At 42.3% G+C, this 19,261-nt stretch overlaps 1 protein-coding gene across 1 annotated transcript in view; it reads left to right on the top strand.

The window, feature by feature from the left end:
• Positions 1–14,183, top strand: part of LOC114703590 (protein sel-1 homolog 2) — a gene marked incomplete at its 3' end in the record, with an annotated part of 43,033 nt that extends 28,850 nt beyond the window's left edge. The window contains 9 exon segments of the mRNA XM_028884440.2: positions 178–255; positions 6,386–6,448; positions 6,986–7,073; positions 9,715–9,756; positions 9,759–9,855; positions 10,140–10,146; positions 10,940–11,105; positions 11,221–11,295; positions 14,014–14,183. Of these exon segments, the coding sequence (XP_028740273.2) occupies positions 178–255; positions 6,386–6,448; positions 6,986–7,073; positions 9,715–9,756; positions 9,759–9,855; positions 10,140–10,146; positions 10,940–11,105; positions 11,221–11,295; positions 14,014–14,183 (786 nt within the window).
• Positions 14,184–19,261: the final 5,078 nt, after the last annotated feature.

Below are 19,261 nucleotides of genomic sequence, written 5' to 3'. Positions count from 1 at the left end.
TCTTCTGCTTTCTTACCTGACATAAAACTAAGATAATGGGTACTACTTTAAAATGTATGATTCAGTGATATTTACTATACTCACAATGCTCTGGCGATCATTATTGCTATTTAGTTTTTAAATATTTGCATCACTTTTAAATGATTTTCCTATTGATATCCTCTTTTTTATCCATAGATGTACTTAGAGGGGAATACTGCTGCACCACAAAATAATGCCACTGCCTTCAAATACTTCTCCATGGCGGCCAGCAAGGTACACCCTCAGCCCACTGCCTTAAACATATAAGATAACTGGCTTCTATTTTAAGCAGACTAATGCCCAAGAATTGGCTTCAAAATGCTAAGCCCCTGTGATAAGTGTATAAAGTGAGGACATGACCACTCCAAGGTCTGGTTGAGGGGAAAGTTTTTGCTGTAGATATGAGGGAGAGTACAGCCAGAGGCATCTGGAAGAGTCCAGAGCAGACAGAGAGGAGGGGGCAGGGAGAGCGAGGAGAACCAAGAAAGAGAGCAAAGACAGGAAGACAAAAGGAGATCAAGAGAGCAAGCATGTGGCCAAAATAGCAGGGTTATATGGGAATGAGAAGCTGTGGGGAGGGAAGCCCATGAGCTGGAGAAGTTTAGGGTACGGGGTGGGGTGAGAAGAGCTGGGAGGAGTCAGGGTGCCAGCATGGACTCTGTAACGGGTATTTGCAATAAACTGAGAGAGCCTAATACACTCACTTTGGTATGCTATTAGGCACTATGGGTAGCCATTGGTCCAGAGTTTCTTTTGGACCTGACAATAAGCCTCAGAAAGGACTTTCGTGTCCTAGAGGAGTAGATCATCAGCAATAAAGTACTGAGCTGGAGCATGGAGGGATATGGCCTTTCTTCTGTCTTTTGGTAAATGAAAAGGGCAGTGACCTGGCCGCCCTTGCTGGAGCCAGCAGGAAGCTAGACAGAAACGCAGCTTCCCTCTCCCCTGAGCAGTAGAGGAAGCCATGACTTGGGAACAGGAAACATAAGGGTAGGAATGGAGAGGACACATTAATCACTAACCGCAATAAGGTTAAGACAAAAGTAGTCACCATCCAGCTTTCCTCGGGGATGGTTTATATAAAGGCTAGAACCCCAGCAGCCTATGTGGAAGGTTGTTGGGGCGGTGGCCAAGGAAAGGCGAGAAGAACACGAGTCTCTGGCTTGAGCATTATTCCTGCAACTTTCTCCAAGTGTGGCCATGATAAGTTTTGTAACTTTTCTGTGCCTCACTTTCCCTATCAGTAAGTTCAGAATATAAGATTTGCCTGATGTTGTCATATTACAAACCATGAAAGCTTTGCCTGGCATATAATAGTTGCTGGATATTAATAGTTGTCTTTTGTAATCTGGAACTAGTTAGGTAGAGTAAACCTCGAAGCATAGCCAAGGCAGAATAGCTTGCAGCTATGAGGAAATACAGAAAGGGTGTGACAGTTGACCCTCTGTATACCATGTTCCATAAGCATGCATTCAACTAATCATGGATCCAAAAATTGCAATGGAATGCATACAGACATTTTCTTGCATTTCTTATTCTCTAAACAGTACAACAACCATTTACATCACCTTGAGGTTGTATTTGTTGTGTTATATAGAGATGATTCAAGGTATAGGGAATGTGCATAGGCTATATGCAATAGTACGTGATCACATGTGAGAGGTCCAGAATCTGAGGACTTTAGTGTCTTTGAAGGTCCTGAAGCTCATCTCTTCCCACCCCAGTACCTGAGGATATCCACAATCTATCTCCTACTGCTGAACATGGCTTTAATCATAGTACTCAGGAAGTAGAGGCAGGCAGATCACTGTGAGTTCAAGACCACACAAGGCGGCACAATGAGACCCTATGTCAAAGGGAAAAAAAACTAAACAAAACCCAAGAAAATATCTTTGCTGTAGGCTCAGTGAAGCTGGTGTCTGTCGGAGTAAACTCAGTAGGCTACCCAGAATCCCTTTTCTATACAAAGAAAGACCTCATCCCACACCCATTGGCCTAGTCTCGGGAAATGCCCTGATTAACTCTCTGGCACCCACAATAGGAAGCATTTTTTTTTTTCCTGTCTTACGATTTCATTCTACAAACTGGCAAAACCAAGAAGCATTTGGATCAAGAATACTTGCAACTGTTCTGCTTTTACAAGCTGTACACTGCCTTAGGAGCCTGTTTAGGAATGACAAGCAGACCGTGGCTGCTGCTCTTGTGCTAAGATGACTGAGAGGCCGGTCCTCGGCACCTCTCCCTTGTAGTTTGTATGAAATCACCACTCGGGGAGACAGTTATCTGGAACACCACTAGACTAGGGAGACAAGGGAGGGCAGGCTTAAAGGAGGTAACTGACGACAATCTTTTTTAATCTGGCAAATAATATGGACTTGTCACCCCAAAAGAATAATGCCAGGAAGCTGGGCATAAATTAACCCTGCCCCCCACATGCTAAAGGATCTGTAACTAGCAGTGACCCAGGCTAGTTATATTTTTAACCTTCGCTTTTCTTCTTTATGAAGGAAGTCTAAAACTGTATTGAAAGTAATTCTTCTCAATGGCATTAGGTGGGCACAACCATACTCCCTAGCTATTGCCCGAACAACGTGTTCGAGTTCTCACACATGTTTTTGTTTTGCAACTTAAAAATAAAATATTGTTCTTGGGATTTAGCTATAGCTCAGTCAGTCCACTGCTTGTCTGGTGTGCACAAAATGCTGGGTTTGATCTTTACACTGAAGAAAGCAGATGTGGTGATACATGCCTATGATCCTAGCACTCCAGAGGTGGAAGCAGGAGAATCAGGAGTTACATATCAAGTTCAAGGCTAACCTGAGCAATTTGTCTCCAAAATAATGTGTGTGTGTGTGTGTGTGTGTGTGTGTGTGTGTGTGTGTGTGTGTGTGTGCTGTTTAATTTGCTTTAAAGTTCTATCAGTACCAGGACATAAAAGTACCGTTTACAAACTCCTTTGTCTCAGTTGTCTCATGCAGGACACACCAGGCCCAACCCTATCTTCATACATTTATCACACCCTTCTATCCTGTAGTCCTCATTCTAAGTTCTACTCATCCTGAGCAGGGCTCAGTCCTTGTTCCCTCCATTAAGCCTCCCTACATCCTTTTGCTCACAAAATTCTTTCTTTCTTTTGGATTAGTGTTGTATTCTCTACTCTAGCATCTAGAGCTTTCTGCCCTCTGGCTTCTTTTCTACTGTCTGGAATCTATGTCCCCTCAACTTGAGGAGGACAAGGTCCTAGCCTCTTGCTAAGGTTCATTAAATGTCAGCTAAATGGCCATCTGCTCCCAAGGTTCATGTCCCTTAACTAATCAAGAACACTAAGCCCTAATATGGAAGTTGTATACTGGGAAGTTGGCTACACATATGTTTTGGTCAGCCCAGAAAGTGTTTTTCAAATCAGTAAATGTCACATCAAACCACAGACAGTCAAATCTCTTTGCGGTTCATGATCATGATAATCCATGTGAGATGTACCTCCCTTAAATTTTGTTACCATGTTGGCAAATGAAAATATAATTTTGGATTTTCTTTTAAAATGGCTAAGCAGGATTACTGTTCTATGTGGTAACAACGGGAGTAGAGAACTAGCCAGCAGCTGCTGTCCCTAGACAAGGCAGGTCCTCGTGGCTTGCCTCCCTCTCCTCTGTTCTACCACTTGTCCAAGTCAAGTTACCTTAGGTAGGACTCAATGACAGATCAAAGGTGCCACCAAATCCAACTTGGCACACCAGTGAGTTTACTGGCTTACCTATAGAGCATGGGCAAGGGTGACTTAGAGCAGTAGTTCTCAACCTTCCTAATGCTGTGACCCTTTAATACAGTTCATGTTGTGGTGACCCCCAACCATAAAATTATTTCATTGCTACTTCAGAACTGTAATTTTGCTACTGTTATGAATCGTAATGTAAATATCTGATATGCCAGATATTGGCCTTAGGTGAACCCCGTGAAAGGGTTGTTCAACTCGCAAAAGGGGTCATGACTTAGAGGTTGAGACCCACTGACTGAGAGGAACATGGATGACCCCAGAGCAGCCACCCCACTGGAAAGCCTCAGTGCAGCACAGACAATGGCTTCATCATAGAGGCGTGATCTATACACTCCAGGGAGACCCCAAACCACAAGATCTGCAAATGAAGCAGAATTTCATACATCGAAAGAAGGGTGTAAAAGGGAACATTTGGAATCTCATGCAGAGTCTAATGACTCCCCCTTCTATGAGGAAACATCAATAGACCCAGTTGTGAGGGTCTCCTGCAAGCAGCCATAGCCATTCTGATGATGAAGGTAACGGCTGTCACACTCAGAGGGTAGCGTCCTAAAACGACTCCTTACATCACCAGCACAGAGCACAGAGGAGACAGAGTGGGCCACTCCGGTGCTAAGATTCTAAATAGGTGCTCTGGGCCTACCACCATTGAGTTACCAGTGAGAGAAAATAGCTTGTTCTGGCTGTTATAGTCCTTTCCCTTTGTCCTTCCTCTCTTTCCCTGCCCTTTCATCCTTTTTTTTAACATTTAAATGATGCTTCTTAGATAACAGACTCACTAAACTTTGCCACATCCATCACAATAGGTCTTATTGTTCCCAGAGCAGAGTAACGGTGACTACTAGAAATCACAGGTGGATGGAAGAGAAAAGAGAAGAAAGGGCTGGGATATGGCCCAGTTACAGAATGTTTGTGTAGTTCCAGGCCTCAGGATTAATGCCCAACACAAAACAAACAGGGAGGGCTTTTATGCCATGTAGTTAATATTGATGGAATATCCAAAGGATTTTTTTTTTTTATAATATTCAGTCCTTTGAAATGCACAGGCTCAAAGCTGGGATTCTTGAGATGGTATTTAAAATATGCCTTCTCTGCTTCTGTGCTCTTCCCAGGTCATGGGGGCATGCTCTGGCTGCATCCACAGAACTAAATTTAGGTTGTTAGGAGACACTGGAGAGCTTTTTATCAGAATTTAACTTCCTGAGGAAACTCTGTACGCCTATAAAACAGATCGATGCACAGATCTGCTGAACGAAAGCCAAGTGACCAAGCTCCGCTTCTTACACAGCCACCAGAGGGCAAAAGACATGAGGGGAGAGAAGAAAAGAGGGAACTCTCTGTTGGAAAGTCACTGTATGCATGTGTGAGTGCGTGCGTGCGTGCGTGCATGCATGCGTGCATGGGTATGCATCCCACAACATATGGAGATCAGAGAACACCTTTCAGGAAACTATGGCTTCCATAGGTCTCAGGGCTATGACTCAGGTTGTCCTACTTGCACACCAAAGAGCTTTACCATGAGCCATATGACCTGTCATTTTAAGGCTCACCCTTCACCTTGTGCTGACACACTAAATATTGATACACCAGAACATGTGCTCATGCAGCACTGCCCTCCCCATATTGAAAGCACCCCATTTTTAGAGTTCTAAGTATAAATTAGGAAAAAAAATGGTAATGTAGCATCAGGCAGACATTTGTCATGTCATGAGCAGTTGAATTTGAATAAACATACACCACATGTAATATATACAAATAATAATAGATTATTAGCTGTTAGCAGTGGTTGCATTGAAATCCAATGTCCTGAAATGTTATTTGGCTATTGATGTCAACTCCCTTTGGACAAATTAGGTAACAATCATTTGAATAGACCTTCCCATTCTAGAAAACAAATCCATCCTTCAAGTCTCGGCTCAAATGTCACTACCATAGTAACTTGATTCTCCCATGTTCCTACCTCAACCAGTCAAGTACCCCCTTTTATCTGTCCACAACATTCTCAACTTATTTTACTTCAAGACTTACTACATTTAGCATGACTAAGGAACAAGACCCACATAACGGGGCTTGGTGGTGCAGGCCTATAATCCTAGCACTTGGGACACTGAGGCAGGATGATTGTAGGTTTGAGTACAGCCTGGGCTATTTGGTAAGAACTCTAAAACAAACAAAACCAACTGAAAAGAGGGAAGGAAGGAAGGAAGGAAGGAAGGAAGGAAGGAAGGAAGGGAGGAAGGAAGGAAGGGAGAAAGAAAGGTGACCCACTTCTTTGATATGGCTCAGAAGTGACCCCCCAAGGCAGAGTTTACATTTACTCTGCCAGTGTCTCTTATGGAATCGCCCACAAAGCAAGCACTAAGTGCTAAATGAAAGAATGAAATAAAAAACCTGACTTCCATTTCCTTCTGTTTTGTTCTTCTAGTCAGAGGAGTGATGTAACGAGGGTGTGAAAGGGTGCTGGAGAGGCCGAATGACTTGCCATCCTCCTAATTGATGGCCTTGGCTGTTTCTTACTGGGTGTGATTGAAATACTTGAACTGATTTTGCAGTAATTTTCCTTATCACAGATTTTTAAAATTCTTCTAGGGCAATGCAATTGGTCTTCATGGACTTGGTCTCCTTTACTTTCATGGAAAAGGTGTTCCTGTGGTAAGTTCAATAACCTTGCCATCCCTTCAACATATTTCTAGCATTTTTGCGGCTAACATTAGTGGTTATGCATTAATGTATAGAAATTAGCTTTTATTGTTTGGTTTAGACAAACCAGTATATCTGACAGAGAATGGAGTGATTCAGTAAAATCCTTGCCAAAGAGACTGAGGAACAAACCTATGACAAGAATAGCATCCACAGTTGTGTCTGAGACTCACAGGGTCAAACTAGCTTTTGAAACAGCTGCCTCCTGAGGGATTTTATTGATAGAGAAATTTATCTTCTTAGCTTAATATGTCTTTTGAGTGACCTTCCCTCATCTAAAAACCAACTACCAATACAGAAAAATACAATTTACAATGAAATAACATAATGATTTCTTTATGGAATCTAATATACTAATGAAAATGTATTATATTTCTGGTGCTATTTTAACTAGCCTATAGGACAGTGACAGTACTCTTAGGCTGGAAAGTGGTTGTTACCATGGAGTTATGCATATAACTTTGAGTAATAAGTGTAATTATCTTGCAGAATTATGGTGAAGCACTTAAATACTTCCAGAAAGCTGCAGAGAAGGGATGGCCTAATGCACAGTTCCAGCTAGGCTTCATGTACTACTGTAGGTACCACAAATATGGCTACTTCATTTAGAACGATGTATGCATTAGTAAATCTTCTCCACATATAACAAGCATCAAAGGGTTGCTGTGAGTGGCTTGCAACGAACATTAAGGCATCAGTTTAAAGAGAGCTTTAAAGAAACCTAAAGACTTGGACATTAGTTGAAAGGGTGAGGAGATACAGAGGCAGGATGCCCACCTTTGACTAGGTTAATTTTGAGGATCGAGGGCTGGAGAGATGGCTCAGTGGTTAAGAGCACGGGCTGCTCTTCCAGAGGACCTGGGTTCAATTCCCAGCACCCATATGGCAGCTCACAACTGTCATAACTCCAGTTTCAGGGGATCTGACACCTTCACATCAATGCACATAAAATTTTAAGTAAATATATATGTTTTGAGGTTCTTGTGATAGCAGCGTACATACACATCCAGAAGTAACGATGGCACTCACAAGAGAGGTCAAGGCTGAGGAGAAAGATCTAAGACATAAACACAAAGGTGTAAGTTAAGAGTAGTTGAGCTTGCAAAGGAAAAAGAAAGAATGTGAGAAAAGGGAGATGTGGCTATGTTCATAAATCTGGTGATCCCTTTTGGCATCTTGAAAGGATAAGCCAAAGAAGCATGGTTGTCAAAAAGAACAAAATCCTGGAAGGGGAGAAGGGTTGACAGGGACCCAAAAGGGTGAAAAGACAGAGCTTTGCAGATACTGTGTACATTTTACTGATAATGTAGCACAAAGTCTGGTGATAGAGTAGTGGAGGTGGAGGAAGAGAGTTTGAGGAAGGGCAGAGAGAAGAGGAGGAGGAAGTGAAAAGGCAGGAGGGAGGGGAGAGAAGGAAGAGAGGGGAATGAGGAGGGAAGAAAAGAGAAATGATTCAGTATCCTTATTGCTTGGTCAATATGGAGAATCTTGGTGAGATTCTTGTGTTTATTGGAATGAGGACTGGTTGACAGTGGGTTAGGGTGTGAATACAAGGTGAGAAAGAGGAAAAATAGTATTTCCAAAATGTATCTCTAAGAGAGAAAAGGAACTGAAGGGAACAACATCCAAGAAGGAATTTTTATAACATGATGAGAGACATGAACATAATTATAATTGATAAAAGGAGGTCCTGGGAAAAGTTGGTGGCGTTAAGATCTGATTGATCCCAGGTAGGTGGAGGCCTCAGGGTCTTGACAGAGAAGTGGGATTTCTCATCCTGCAGCACTGGAAGGCAAGTGAAAGTACAGGTACATAAACTTGGGGAGGATGGGGAGGAGAGGCGACTGAGGGAAATAAGGTGGAGTTGCCCTCAGTTAGTTCACAGGCAAAAACACTGCCTTCTTAGAGCAATAGCGAGGTAGTTAGGGGAACGGGCCTCAGACAGTGACGGACATTTGTTCAAAGGGTGAGTGGTCAGGACAAATCCCAGACATCTGAACATGCCCTCACCAAGTCCATCATGGCGAGATGGAGCCTGGACAACAGCCAACTCTCTCAAGTAGATCACATCTAGTCAAGAAGTCTGCTGATGTTTGCCACTGTGGTCCAGCTCTAGGGGGCCTGTTTTGTACTATATGTTTGACATCATGTTATCCTAATTCACTCCAAGTCCTCAGTTTAGATCTGTCTGATTCCTCAAGCGTCTAGAAAGAGTAATAGTAATGGCTTTACATGTCTCCAGCTCATTGTACTCTCTCAACATATGGATACCCCACAGCTTACAGCTGAGCAGACTGAGTCATACCAAGGCCACACATCTTATCCAAGACTAGACAGGCTGGATTCAATTCCAAGTGATCTGTCACCAGATGTTTTGCTCTTTTAATTTTTTTTTCAAGTTTTATTTATTTACTTATCAGTTTAGACATAGAGTCTCCCTATGTAGTCTGAGCTGCCTTAGACTGCTGGCCTCTTTCCGTAGTCTCCAGAGCATTGTGATTTCAGGTGTGTGCCATAATACCAGGCTGAGCCACGGCTCTAGCTTAATTCCCATGTGGCACTGCTGTTAAAAGCCAAGGAAACCTTTGAGCTGGAAGGGAATGTAAAGCCGATCCAGGGAAAGGTCCTTCTTTTTTGCAAGTGAAGTCCTAGAAGGGAATGACTCAGAAAGAGGAATAACAGTAACAAGAACTGAGCCAAGACCCTTTCCTGCTAGAGATCTACTGGCTGCCCAGCACCAAATGCCTCTGCCTCTCCTTCCTCCAATTATGAGCTCAGACAGGGCTGTTCTTCCTGAACTTGGGATTTGCCTGTTCTGTGTTTGTGACTGGTTAAGTTCTACATGGAGTGTGTGTGTGTGTGTGTGTGTGTGTGTGTGTTGTGTGTGTGTGTGTGTGTGTTGTGTGTGTGTAAGAGAGAGAGACAGAGACAGAGACACAGAGTAATGGTATGATCACAGAGAAACTCCATGATCCACACACTTCTTTCGTCTCCTTATGTGCGTGAAACTGAACAGCCCTTCTTTCTTAATTTTCTGACTGGGTAAAGATCATAGAGTAACGCAGCCACTTGTCCAAAAATAGTGAACCTGAAAGTTTTACTTACAGTTCTCAGTCTTTTCCCATCCTGTTTAGACTTGTGGGTATCACTGTGACCATTATATCCATAGAATGTTTTTTTTTTTTTATTGAGTGACTTAAAAGAATTTTAATTTTCAGCTGGCTTTGGAGTATGGAAGGATTATAAACTTGCCTTCAAATATTTTACTTGGCCTCTCAGAGTGGGCAGCCTCTCGCCATTTATTACCTAGCCGAGATGTACGCCACTGGAACAGGGGTGCTGAGATCATGCAGAACGCGGTGGAGGTAAACCCGGGGTTTCTGTTACAGCTCTTCCATTAGTCACACAGAGTAGGCCGTTGTCTTTGTTTTATCACTCTTTTCTCGCGTTGGCAATGAACACCACCATTTGACAGGAGGAAAAACAGGAGCGTAACTTAAATTGGGAGAGAGAAGGAGAGAAATGACCCCTTCCTCTCTGGAGTTTGGCTCCTCACACAGTCAGAGTTGGCCTCTGGATTCAGTTAGAAGCTCTGTTTCAACCTTCAGTCAAACCACCAGAGCAACTGGGCACTCCCAGTGAGACTGGAAGTCACTACTCGGGAAAGGCAGGCTTCATTTAGCCTAGAAAATAGAGCCCACTCCATCCCAGAAAACAGAGTCCTTAGATTTTTGATGATTCGGATGACAATTGAGAAAGTGGGTTCTTTCAGCCTGAGCCAGTAATGTACTTTTCAAAAGAATGCTTTTAGGGCCGTAATGCCCTTCATTGATTTATTAAATATGTCCGTGCACCAGTATAAATACCTCCACGTTGCAATCTGGTCCCTCTGAAACTCATTTCCAAAGCTGCCAGCTAATAATCTATCTTTAGATTTGTTCCTTTGCCAACTTCCTAATGAATTATGTATGGCTAACCTCTTTTGGTTACATAAGGCTATTCAGCTAAGTTGACATTTGTCCCCACGGAGCTCTGCACACCTCCCTCCATTATGTCACCTATACCCTCAGGCACTGACTTCCCTTCCTTCTCATTCCACATCACTGTAGCCTCTGTCCATGCAGAGCATCAGTGCCTGTAAAATGACACTATTAACAACAAAGCCCTCCAAATTGATATGCTTATCCGTCGAGAGCTCCAAGCCAGGAAAGTCTATTACACAAATTAAAAGGAGCCGGAGAGCTATTTGCCAGAGACAAAACTACCCTGAGAATCTGTGTGCTATAGATGTATTAATTCTTCACTCTAAATAATTCTCAAAAGCCAGGCCATTTCAGAAAAAAGTTCTTGCCTGCTCAGCCAGCAGAAGCTAGAGATGAGGATCACAGATCACTGTGTGGGATGAAGCTAACTAGCCTGTTTGATTTCTCTTTCCATCTTCAGCTGTATAAAGGTGTCTGTGAGCTAGGCCACTGGGCTGAGAAATTCCTGACAGCCTACTTTGCCTATAAGGATGGCGACGTAGACTCTTCTCTTATTCAGTATGCACTGCTTGCAGAAATGGGATACGAAGTAGCTCAAAGCAATTCAGCATTCATTTTGGAATCTAGTAAGATACAATATTCAAAATTCCCCAACCATACATATGCAAAAAACAGCTTACTATGTCCTCATTTTAAGCCTCTTAATGGAATAGTTCTATTTTTTTTTCTTTTTCCTTTTAGAGAAGGCTAAAATTCTGGGAAAAGAGAAGATGTATCCAATGGCACTTCTGCTATGGAACCGAGCCGCCATTCAAGGTATAAGACAGATCAAACTAGGCACATAGCTGGACCATAGCCATGGCTATTCATCTGCTACGCTTCAGCTGTGTTTTGGGCACAGAGGCAGAGAGGTACCAGGGTGTCAAGCTGAGAGCACTTCAAATTATACTGCTGTTAGAGGTCATTTCTGAGAATTCATTTTCTTCATCAGTCTCAAAGTCCCTTAGTTTAGCAAGCCCTAGGAGTTTGTCTCTGTCTCCATGGTACCAGAACTGTTGTTTGAAACATGGTAATTTTACTCAAGAAAACAATTTTCCTCATCTGGCTTTAGTCATTCATTTGCTGAGTTGTTTACTGAGCTAACCTGAGCTGTGACCTGTGTCTCTGTGAGTCTGTAGGCAAAATTAATTATGTGCCGACTACGTTTGACTTTTCTCTTCTAAAACGAGACGCTGATGTTGACAACACACTTTAGAGCTTTACTCTCACCGTCAATACATTGAAATTAAAAAAAAAAAGTGGGAAGATCCTTTCTCGGCATCCTCAAGGCCTTCCTACTCATTGGTTTCACATGTGGTAAGGAATGCACACCATCATTGCTCGGAACAGTACTGTCAGGTGGCATTTGAATCACGTGTCCCTCCTCATTTCCCCCCCTAAAATTTAGTATTAAAACCAGAGAGATGTTGCACAGCTGTCACGGTTGGCATTTGGACGTGTGAGAAACTCTAGCAATAAGAGAGCAATTTTATTTCCAATTAGGTTTCCTGAAATCATCTCCTGTTAAGGCTGAATCATCCTTTTTAACAGGAAGTAATAGGATAAAAAATGATTCTCAAATGATGCTAATATGAAGCAGAGGGAAAAAACCCACAGTGGTGCCTTCACAGACCCAGCTGAGCTGGTTAGACAGCAGCAAGTCCGTCAATGCGATTTTAGTGAGAAATTCTATGTTTTGTAAAATGCAATAAAGACCTTATTTGGAGTGAGAAAACAATGCCAGCAATCTCTCAGCCATGGCAAATCAGCTCAGTTGCAACAAATACACGTTTATTTCAAGCCAGGAAATGGTGTGGAAATTGGACCAAAGAAAAGGGAAGCTGAAAATGAAGAGACATTAATATTAAATAGAACACACACACACACACACACACACACACACACACACACACACACACACACAGCTTGCCAGGTTGCTCAAAATCATCGTGTCAAAAAGGTCAGACATACCCATCTCAAAGTTATGGCTGCTGACTGGCTCACAAAAGTAGGAAATCTAATAATGAAAACTTTCAATTAGTCACTAATGCTTCTTTTAGCAGCTGCTTCATATGAAGAGGGTACTGAGACATCAGGGCTCAGAACTACCTTGCATCTGTGGAATTGCAGTAGAAATCTCTCTCTAGTCAACAAATCTATCCAGGAGCCTGTCGGAATTGCCACAGGCATTCGTTAGGGTACTGTTGCTCTGAAGACAGGCTTGTTCACTGTCCTCCAGTCTCAGGGACTTGGGGATCATGCTCTAACTGAAAAGCTTAAGAATACACAAGTGTCCTATCCCTTTGTGACTATGGCCAAGAAGGAAACTTGTGGTCAGTATGACAGCTTTGAACAAAATTAGAGATGGAGTGGGTTTCTCTTTGACGCATCATGTCTCTGCTGGCCTCTATAATTACCCTTGCTGGGATGCCATCCCCGTCAGCCCTTGCTCCCACTTGCCTATACATTTTGTGTTAATTATGTAGGAAGCAAAATCTGAAACCTAGTGTCTTCGTCAGCTTAAGACTTTTCAAGTGTTACCTCTGCTCAAAGAAACAAAGATGGCTCGTGGTGTCACATATCTGTGAAGTATCTGTGCTTTAACAGGAGACACTAGAAGTTGAGAGGAATCTTGTTACCCAAAGGTATAACTTAAAAAAAAAATCCACTGCACTGGGCCAAATTGAGAAAGAATTTTTGAAGAAGTCCTATATCTCAAGACATGCCTCAGACCCTAATACATATGGTTTCCATTTTCCAAGAAAGCCTGGATCTTGTGAAACGTTGGCCACAGCTGAGGCAAATGTCCAACATGAATTTTCCCTCATCCTTTCAACCGACATTCTTTTAGGGAACAGAAGCATGGCCATCTCCTGAGATACATACACACACTTAAAAGCCATTTCTAAGTGGCCTTCAAAAGAATGATGCCACAAATCTTTAAAAGTAATGTGATTACCTCCCTCCTTGATATATCTACATATCCATGTTTATTAGAAAGTAATATCCTAAATTACCTCTTGGAAGGCATTTTCTAAAAATATCCTAGCATGATCATTCCATAAATATTTATCAAGTGCCAGACTAGGCTCCAGAACAATTTTAGTAATTAAGAGCCTTGGAGTTCTTGCATTGCCCTTATGGGGCCACTACATGAGAATGAAGTTTTAGAAAGGAATTCTAAGGGCAGGAAAGATAGGATTCAGTTTTCCAGGAGTTGTTGTCCTGTCTCTAAATACAAATTTGTGTGTACTTTATCATTTCTTTCAAAACATTATAATCATGAATAGTATCCTGCAATGAAGACTACTAGCATTGAGTGTTGTGTCTTGTGTTTCATATCATATAGAATCTTAGCTGTGAGATTTTGAATATTCATTGTATACACGTATATAAGTGTATGTATTCGGTGTTTTTACAGCTTATTAGGTTGATTTACTGAGGACTATACATGAGTCACTTGGGTTACTATTCTCTCTCTCCTATTTCTCTCAGGGAATGCTTTTGCGAGAGTGAAAATTGGAGATTACCATTACTATGGTTATGGGACTAAGAAAGACTATGAAACGGCAGCCACACACTACAGCATCGCAGCAGACAAGCATCACAGTGCACAAGCCATGTTCAATCTGGCCTACATGTATGAACATGCTTGGGTATCGAAGGTAACTGCATTGGTTCAAAGCTAGTAACGACAGCTGTTCGAGAAGAGAAAATTTACAAATGTTTGGAATTTTATTGATGTCATCAATGTAGAAGAAAGAAAAGAGTCCCTCTGCCTCATGCTCACATATATAACTACCCTTTTACCTTCATATCTTCATTTATACCAAGTACATAATTAGTGAGTGGAAGAAATCTAATTTGGACCAATTCTAATTCATACATCCTCTCCACTTTTTCACTGATGTGACTTATGCATCTCCACCAACTCCTAAACTGTCAGTCACAACAGCAAGGTGGAGTGAGGCCCAATCTATAGATTAAGGTGGCATTCATTAATCCAGAAACATCTCAGAAAGCCATTATCTCCATAAGACATACTGGGCACTCTAAAGAGAACCAAGAGACTATAGAGACCACATCTGGCTGAAGGCATATTCATTAATGAAAGCGAGCTAACAGTACAAACGCTAGTGAGGAAACCCTTTAGTCAGTGGGCACAATCCGGCAGAGATGTGTTAGAAGTCTGAAAGGAGGAGGCAGGTATGCTAAATGCCAATATTAACCAGTTTTGGTTAGGTGTGATAGACAGACAGACTGAAATATTGAGGTAAGCACTCTGCCTTGTGTGCATCAGAATCTACACTTCGGATATAAAGTCATTTGGCCAAGTTTGCAGAATTTCTTTAGTGGTGGATCCAGAATTTTATGCAAAGCATGTCTGATCCCAAACATTTTCAGGAAAAAAAAAATGGGACTGACAAGAGTCATTCTTAGTAACAAAGCATGTTTCTCTCCACAGTGTTATATTCCTAAATATTTCTAGAGTGAAACACTACTGGCTGTCGTCTGTGTTTTCTTCTTCAGTCCAGTAGGACTAGCGATTTAGAGTCACTGGTGGGGAGTTTCCTGAGAATTGGCCAGCCAGTGCTGTCTACAGCCAAAGGCTTCTTAGGCCCGACTGCCGAGTGATGCAGACCCCTCTGTCTTGAGCTCCCTGCAGCCTGCCTTTGCCTGATCATTTCTCATCAGCCTCCCAAATCCGGCCAACTCCAAATCCAGCCCAGTTTCCCATTCCTAGCAGATGAGCTACCTGTTTGTAAAATGCACAGGAGCAAGTGGTTCGTTGGGGATTTCTCTGGATGTCATTCATTGATCTTCCACTTCCTGCTGCCACCATGTCAGTGAAACAGAACTAATGATACCTGGCCAACCCCCCAGTTTAGAGAAGGAAATGAACAAGCCTGTGTGAAAGGGCCTTGGAGTTAAACAGCATGTGGAAAGATGGGCGGTGGTGGCGGCGGCAGGCGGCGGCGGCGGCGGCGCGGCGGCGCACGCCTTTAATCCCATCACTCGGGAGCAGAGCCAAGCAGGCGGATCTCTGTGAGTTCAGGCCAGCCTGGTCTCCAAGCTGAGTTCCAGGAAAGGCGCAAAGCTACACAGAGAAACCCTGTCTCGAAAAACCAAAAAATAAATAAATAAATAAACAGCATGTGGAATGATGTCATTTAGATCAGAAGGGAATTTGAACAGCTGCTAAAGTTTCAATAAGATTCTGGCTTTTATTCATAATTCCTCATATAAAACACCAAAACCCAAGAAAAGCCATGACCCCACCTAAGTTAGCTCTCCTACCCAGGGGGACTCAAAACACGACTCTCTTTAACAGCCACCTCCTCACCACAGTGAGACCATTTTCTCCTGTGTCCCCAGAGGCAGAATGGAGCATCCTCTCATGACAGGAGGCCAAGATGGCAGAAAAGAACAACACACTGTCCAGGGCCCAGCTTTGGGCCGTCACCCAGAGGCTTTGGTTCCCCCAGACCCCTCCCCAAGTGAACCTCTTTGCTGCCCACTCTCTTCTGTTGGGCTGACATCCATTCCGCACTAGAAATACAGCCACCGCTCTTCTCTCTGAACCCTTTTCTAGTCTTTCCTGCCAGGTTTCCTCTTAACTCACAGGTCACTCACTGTGATCAAACTGATCAACTTTCCTCACTGGAGGTATTACGAATTTTTGTTTGTTCCTCTGGTTGTTGTTTTGACAGAAAGCATCTACATTAAAAAACCGGGGGGGGGACGACAAAATAAAACCAAAAGAGAAAAAAAGAAAGAAACCAGGAGCTTTGCTCGATCTCCTTTAGATTTAGCTGATGAGAGATCACTCCGTTTTGTCCTTACTGATCTCTTCATTTAGCAATTAAAAAAATAATCAAGTGTTTAGGGCAAACTTTATTAATTTTGTCATCTCAGACAAATTAATAAAGTGACTCTAATTTTCAAAAAATAAGCATCCCAGCAAGTTCAGGCCCCAAACTTATTACAAAGGTGTTAGGAGCATGACATTTCTAGTGTTTATCATCACATACTGTCCATTTCTTCAGTGAGGCACTTCCAGTTCTTGTTGCCCTAAACCTTCATGCGAACCAGTGAGGAAAAATGAGTGTAATGTCACTTTCAGAGAGCCTCTGAGAATGTAAGAAGGTTGAAGGAGTCATGTTTGGTAAAACCTTGAATTCAAGGAATGGAAGTGAGGTATCCATCAACTATTGTGGAGTCGCTGTAAAAATAGGAACCTCTGGTGCGCTCTTTTGTCTTTGGGAACATGCGCTGGACCTAAGGTAACGCAGACGACTTATCCTACAGCCTCACTGAGAAGCACCTCAGTGGGCTGCTTGATCTGCTTGATCCAAACTCGGGTCAGGACAGACTGCATCGCTGTAGGAACATAGAACAACACCTCGTTTCCCAAATTCCTTCTCTGCCAGAGATGTGAACAGAGGAACGGGGTTCCTCCAAAGTTCACCCTGGGAACTAATGGGCGGGGGGAGGGCTCTACTTACAGAACATGAGTCAGGAGTTACTGACAGGACAGTGGGTGACCCCAAAGCAGCCACGTTGGCAAGTTTTTATCCAGCATGGACGTTGGCTTCACCATAGCTGAAAAGATGGACCCCTCCCCTGAGCTTCCCAAGCCTGTATACTCTAGCGCCTCCCTGTGGCCACGTGCAAATAGGACAGACTTACAAAAGGCTGTGAGGAGCAGCTGGGTACCGAATTGAGGGCCCAGTGACCCTCCCCAACTCCTCCTGCTGTGAGGAGTATCAAACTCCAAGCCCAGATACAAGGACCATCTGCAAGCAGACTCAGTTCACCTGATGAAGATGGCGGCTGTTTTGCTGGAAGGATGGTAAAATTAACTGAGGACAGGAACTTAAAAGCATTCAGTGACAAATTACCATGAGACTCTTGCAGTTTATATTTTTAAATTATTTCAGAAGCTTAACCATGAACAAAGCCTGCTGTCCATTCCTACTGGCTATTTCAACTGTCTCGACTGACTCTGGATCAGGTCTGAATTTTTTATCGCGTTGGTCTGTTGCAAAGGCCACGTGGTGCCTTCAATTCTGATGTTCTCCCATTATGTTTCTACCAGAATTACCTCTGCCCACTAGAGATTATAATCTCTGGTCTTTAGAACATTATAGAGGAATGCCTGTCTTGTTGGACTACATTTCCAACATCCTTTGCATCCATGTATCCCCGCCCCTCCTCAACAGCTTAAGCGAAAGGTGCCATATGTGCTAAGGCAGTCAGTAGGCAAATGGAACTTCTTCCCAGTCACTTTGCACTTTGTGGATGGAACACAACAGAAAGTAGAGGCTCTGGGAAATGCAAAACCACTTAATGGAAAGAGTCCCTTAATTACCAGTGAAGAAAATCCTCCACCACCTAGGAACATCCACGTTAAAGTGTTGATTAAAGGTAAAAACAAACATTTCAGTATTATGTCCTGAATTTGGGGAGTTTATTGTTACAAGTGTTAGCATTACCTTAAGGAACACTTAATTCATCTACCACTACTATGTTATTGTGGATAAAGTATAACTCATTCAAACTGCCACCTCCTTTACTATCCCTCAAGGGCAATGAAGATAGACAAACACACACAAACTGAAAATACCTTACTGGCATTATAAATCCTAGACTTCTTTCTTTAAATTCAATGCCTTCTTTGACTTAACTGTTCTTGATAACAACAGCTTCGTATACCATTTTCCTTCTAAATATATTCTAAGCAATATATTTCTCCCCTCAACTCTTTCAATATATTCCCAGGTTTAAAAGATACCTACTTCTAGAATGCCATGTTATGGCCTGGTTTTCATTCACTTATCTGTATATTTACCTGGTGATTGTTCACATCATGAAGTAGTGGACTTGGCTCTGGGGTCAGGGATAAAACAAAATAATCTTCAAAGAGATTACAATGCCCTCTGGGAAAAGCATATCATCTGCTGTAAGAATGGGTATAAAATATCAGTAGTACCCTCTGCACTGGAGGGTTATGGTGATTTTTTTTCCTATTTAGTTCTATAATATCAGTTTCCCCTAATTTCAGAGAGATACAGTCATAATAAGAAAATGAAAATAAATTACTCAAACATCCACCTTTCTATTCACATGGTCTATTTTAGTATAGGAAATCTTTGATGATATTAAAATATTTGGGCCTGGAGAACCTGTGTGTCATGCTTCCTTGTCGGAGAAGACTGCCTCTTGGGCCCATAAGAAGCCATTTTGAACATATGAGCACATTAAGCAGTTCTGTGGCACACCTGATATTTTAGTTAGAACATGTTCTTTGAGAACCTTGGCATAATTCAATGAGGAAAAAGCCCCAAAAGAATATGGTAACATATCATTCAGGAATCATATTCCAACCTGAGAGATAAAATAGCCTACCCATTCATTCTGTAAGAATGATTGAAGCCCTGCTAAGCATCTTATTAAACTTAGTTTTGAACAGAGAGTTCAAGACTGTCAAAAACCTGGAGAGAAATAATCACATTCCATGATTCATACTATGGAGATTATGTCATTATTATTATGTAGCTAACTACACTTTTATTTCAGGGATCTGTACTCACAAGTACCTAAAGTTCTTTGCTCACAAGTAGGAGCTAACTAACCCAGGATAATAAGAAGAAAGGGTTTTGAAGCCTATGTTAGTTTTCTATCACAAATGTCTTTCCCCAAAACAGCACGTTTATTTTCTCATGGTCTCTTTAGCTCAAGA

The sequence above is a fragment of the Peromyscus leucopus genome, unplaced genomic scaffold, assembly GCF_004664715.2.
Source record: "Peromyscus leucopus breed LL Stock unplaced genomic scaffold, UCI_PerLeu_2.1 scaffold_599, whole genome shotgun sequence".
NCBI classification, from domain to species: Eukaryota; Metazoa; Chordata; class Mammalia; order Rodentia; family Cricetidae; genus Peromyscus; species Peromyscus leucopus.
Note: the sequence above shows the minus strand (reverse complement) of the source record. Positions and strands in the feature narration are given on the sequence as shown.